Here is a 4,600-nt window from a genome sequence, read left to right as displayed (position 1 = left end):
GTCAGTTTCTCATCTGCATCCTCAGACACCATTGTAGGAATTATAAAACATCATCTAATTTGAAGTTAGGTGCTTTACATAGTGTGCTTAAAGAGAGGATTTGAATGCTTTATCTATTCATTTTTATTCCTCTTTTGGAATTAATGAGCAGACTTTTACGAAGTGGTTTTGATTTGCATTTCCCTGATGATTAGTGATATTGAGTACTTTGTAATGTATCTGATGGCCATTTGTATGCCATCTTTAGAAAAAATTGTCTATTTAAGTGTTTTGCCCATTTTAAGTCAGTGTATTTATTTTCTTGCTATTGAGTTGTTTGAGTTCCTTCTGTATTTTGGATCTTAATTCCTTATCAGATGATGGTTTGCAAATATTGTCTCCCATTTCATGGGTTGTATTTTCACTCTATTTTTTCTTTGTTGTGGAAAACTTTTTCGTTTGATGCAATTCAACTTGTGTATTTCTGCTTTTTTACCTGTGCTTTTCAGGTCATACCCAAAAAATTATTGCCCAGACCAATGTCAAGAAGCTTTTTCCCTTAGTTTCTTTTTCTATTAGTTTTATAGTTTCAGGTCTTACACTTAAAGCTTTAATCCATTTTGAGTTGATTTTTGTATATGGAGTGAGACAAGGGACCAATTACATTCTTCTGCATGTGATAAACCAGTTTTCCCATTTATTAAAGGGACTGATATTTACCCATTGTGTGTTCTTGACAACTCTGTTGAAGATCAATTAACCATAAATGTATGGATTCCTTTCTGGGCTCTCTATTATATTCCATTGGTCTATAAGTCTATTTTTATCCCAGTCCCATGCTGTTTTGATTACTATAGCTTTATAGTATATCTTATAACAAGGTAGTGTGAAGCCTCCAACTTTATTCTTTTTTGCTCAAGATTGCTTTGGCTATTCATGGCTTCTTGTGGTCCATATGAATACTAGGATTGCTTGTTCTGTTTTTGTGAAAAATGCTATTGGAATTTGATAAGCAAGCATCGGATCTGTAGATCACTTTCAGTAGTATGGATATTTTAAGAATATTAATTCTGTGGTCCATGAACATCAATTATCTTTCCACTTATTTGTGTCTCCTTAATTTCTTTCAACAATGTTTTACAGTTTTCAGTATAGAGATTTTTCACCACATTGGTTAAATTTATTTCTAAGTATTTTACTGTTTTTGATGCTATTGTGAATGAGATTGTTTTCTTTATTTCTCTTTTAGATAGGTCATTTTTAGTGTATAGAAACAAAACTGATTTTTTGTATTGATTTTGTATCCTGCAACTTTACTGAATTCATTTATTAATTCTAAGTTTTTTGGTGGACTCTTTAGGGCTTTCTATGTATAAGATCATATCATCTGCAAACAGACACAGTTTTACTTTCTCCTTTCCAATTTGGATATCTTTTAGTTCCTTTTCTTGTATAGTTGTTCTAATTAGGACTTCCAATACTATACTGAAAAGAAATGGTGAGAGCGGGCCTCCTTGTCTTGTTCAACTCTTCCTCATTGAGTATGATGTTAGCTATGAGCTTATCATATATGACCTTTATTATATTGAGGAACACTTCTTTTATACCTAATTTGTTGAGAGTTTTTATCATGAAAGGATGTTGAATTTTTTCAGATGCTTTTGCTGAATTTATTGAGAGGATCATAGGATTTTTATCCTTCATTCTATTAATGTGGTAAATCACATTTATTGATTTGCATGTGTTGAATCCCTCTTGCATTTCAGGAGTAAGTCCTACTTGATCATGATGTATGATCCTTTTAATGTGCTGTTGAATTTGGTTTTCTAGTATTTTGTTGGGAATTTTGCATCTGTGTTCACCAGGGATAGTGGCCTGCAATATTTTTATTGTAGAGTCCACGTCTGGCTTTGGAATCACAGTAATGCTGACCTCGTAAAATGAGTTTAGCAGTGTTATCTTGCCGCAGACCGGCTGCAGAAAGCTAGAAGTTCCTGGCGGTGAGGGGTAAGGAACTGAAAAGCACCAGTATGGGGTCAGAAGAGCCAAGACAACTGATGGTTGCAAGGCAAGTTTATTCAAAGAGCATGAATGTATATATAGGTTTAGTACGGAACAAATATTAGACAATAAATCAGTAAACCTTGTATTTCCACATAATTCTGTCGCCACTATCTATGCGCCACTATCTATGCGTCAGCATGCCTTATGGGCCATTCTTTGGAGATACAGACTTCCCCCTCAGGGCAGCACGTCCTTCTTCTGGGGAACAACCAGGGGCTCTTAGATCCAGAGCAGGCACCTGGAACGAAACTGGCCGCAAGCCATTTTCCTTTTTTACGCTCAATACCGCAGCGTCAGGAGTGCATACCAAGAAAGAGACAAGCAGTTCTCCGGAAAGCAGAAAGCTGAATAAGCTTACAGCTTGGGGGCCACCACATTTCCCCCTTTTTTATTATTTTTTAAAGCTTGATAATGTAGTTTTAAGCCATGAACATCCTGACGCAAGACAGCGAAGCGCCCCATTACAAATCTAACAACACAAGGTAATAAACCGATCACCAATAAAAGTAGTACACCAATTGATATCAGGCCTGAGAGCCCTCCATGAATCCATTGTATCGGATTTAGCCCTTGTAGGTGATCTAATAATCCTTGAATCAAATTCTGGGGTCCATCTTCGTCCAGGTGGGCCTCTTGAATAGCTTGTATTTCGGCATTTAACTTTTGAATATCAAGGCTAATGTGTCCATCAGTCCATACACTTAATATGTGCATTTTTACTTTTTCCCAATCCCATTGTGAATCATTATATAAATGTTGAGTTACACAAATCCAGGTATATTTGGCATGACAAATCAAACGCATTTTTAATTTTAAAGCCATAACTTGATCCCCTGTTCCTATTAGAACATTTTTTAATTCATCTACTTCCGTTTTTAGTTGGGTATCAATATGACTTTGTAGGGCTAATGCTACACTAGTATTTTTAGATAACTGATTAACATAATGAGCCTGGTGAATAGTTTGTGAAAGAGCAATCCCAGCAGTGGCCGCAGTAGCAGTTAAAGCTGCTAAGGCTAGGATTGCACATATTAGAACACCTATAAATCTCTTTGGTCGTTTTAATGCTTCAGTCAATTCCAGCCAGGCTTGCATGCCAGTGTTATGATACCATGGTTCAGACAAATTAACAGGTAACATTATATAAGAAGGTTGCTTCATAATCATAACAGATGTAGATCCTTTAACGGGCAAAACACAACTACTAAAGATACAATTAACACAAGTAATATTATAACCTATAGGATTCATAGTGTTTTCTACAATTAAATCTCCAATCAATAAAGCATAAGGAGGAGCGACGCAAGTAATCACCGGTCTATAAGAAAAGGATAAGGCAAGTTTCCAAAATTCCCATTGCTTGTAAAAAACAAGGCTGTTATTATTAATGGGGACAGAAGAAACTAGTATGGTGCCATTATCATAATCTAAAGTACACCAGACAGAGGCTTTAGTCCATGTATCATTACAAACAGGAAAATCAGACTGCAGGAATTCAGAAGCCATAAAAGCAGGAAATTGTAGTCCTGTGACAGTCTTTATGACCGTAATTTGATGTCCAGCTAATAACGTCCCTTGATTACCCATGGTAGTTTCAATACACAAATAATGTCCAGTATCTTCAATCCTCAAGCGATATATGCATAGAGAATGATCCAACGAAGTATTAGAAGCAAGCTTAGTTACTCTAGCATTCATGTGAATGGGAACGTTATCCTTATACCAAAATACAAAGGTGGATAAATCTTCTCGTCTAGAAACAGTCTGTTTGCAAGGAAGACAAATATTAGATCCCACAGCTTTATAATTTTTACGTAAATGAGTAAAAAATTGAGAATTTACAGTGGTTTGGTAAGAAATAGCATGTTCTAAAGCGACAGCCTTAACACAACCCGAATTGGTACTCATAGGGCTTAAACAAACAGGGGGAGTATTAAACCAATTAGAGTAATTAACAGAAGTATTAGTAATAGGCACATTTCCTAGCACTCTTCCAAAAGTAGGATCATTATAGAAAATTGGAAGGTCAGCTTCAGACCATGTAACAGGTTGTAATAAAGGAGGATCGGGTACATAAGCCCAATAAGATTTAGCCTCTATAGGTGGGGCTGCCAATACAGCTATCATGGCTAAAAAAAAGGTAAGAGGAGAGCGAGGATGAGCACTCTCCTCCATAATCCTACGTGCTTGAAATACTAAACATTGCAATTGATACCAAGTAATTTGATTTCGATCTCCCCTCGCCTCCCTGACAAGTTTTCTCCTACTCTGTCGCCGCATTCTTCTCGTCCGCCGGGGGAACCGGTTGGGGTGTGCTGTGGTCGATTGCGAGAGCCTCAGGCGACGCATTCTTCGAGTCAGGGTGTTTATTGGTGATGGCATGATAATGTCGAACCCAGCGCTCCGGGAGCCACCGCGGAGAGTCTGCCTCCCTAGGGAAAACACAAACCTGGCCTCGGCCCCATACTGAAACAGGGTCTGGTCCATGCCAAAGGTTAGTCATGGGATCTTTCCATTTAACAAGCGCTTTTTCAGGAGGGGTTCCAGAAAGACCTGT

The 4,600-nt window shown here is 37.4% G+C and overlaps 1 protein-coding gene across 1 annotated transcript; it reads right to left on the bottom strand.

Annotated features, from left to right (window-relative positions):
• Window positions 1-2,397: 2,397 nt before the first annotated feature.
• On the bottom strand, window positions 2,398-4,218 carry LOC137776230 (endogenous retrovirus group K member 6 Env polyprotein-like). The gene has a single exon (XM_068562469.1). It carries the CDS (start codon window positions 4,216-4,218, stop codon window positions 2,398-2,400), a length of 1,821 nt encoding a protein of 606 aa, XP_068418570.1.
• Window positions 4,219-4,600: the final 382 nt, after the last annotated feature.

The sequence above is a fragment of the Eschrichtius robustus genome, chromosome 14 (genome assembly GCF_028021215.1).
Source record: "Eschrichtius robustus isolate mEscRob2 chromosome 14, mEscRob2.pri, whole genome shotgun sequence".
In the NCBI taxonomy this organism is placed as follows: Eukaryota; Metazoa; Chordata; class Mammalia; order Artiodactyla; family Eschrichtiidae; genus Eschrichtius; species Eschrichtius robustus.
Note: the sequence above shows the minus strand (reverse complement) of the source record. Positions and strands in the feature narration are given on the sequence as shown.

Excerpts from the sequence above, each read along its gene's own strand:
- LOC137776230 (XM_068562469.1), bottom strand. The coding sequence starts at position 4,218 with ATGGAGGAGAGTGCTCATCCTCGCTCTCCTCTTACCTTTTTTTTAGCC.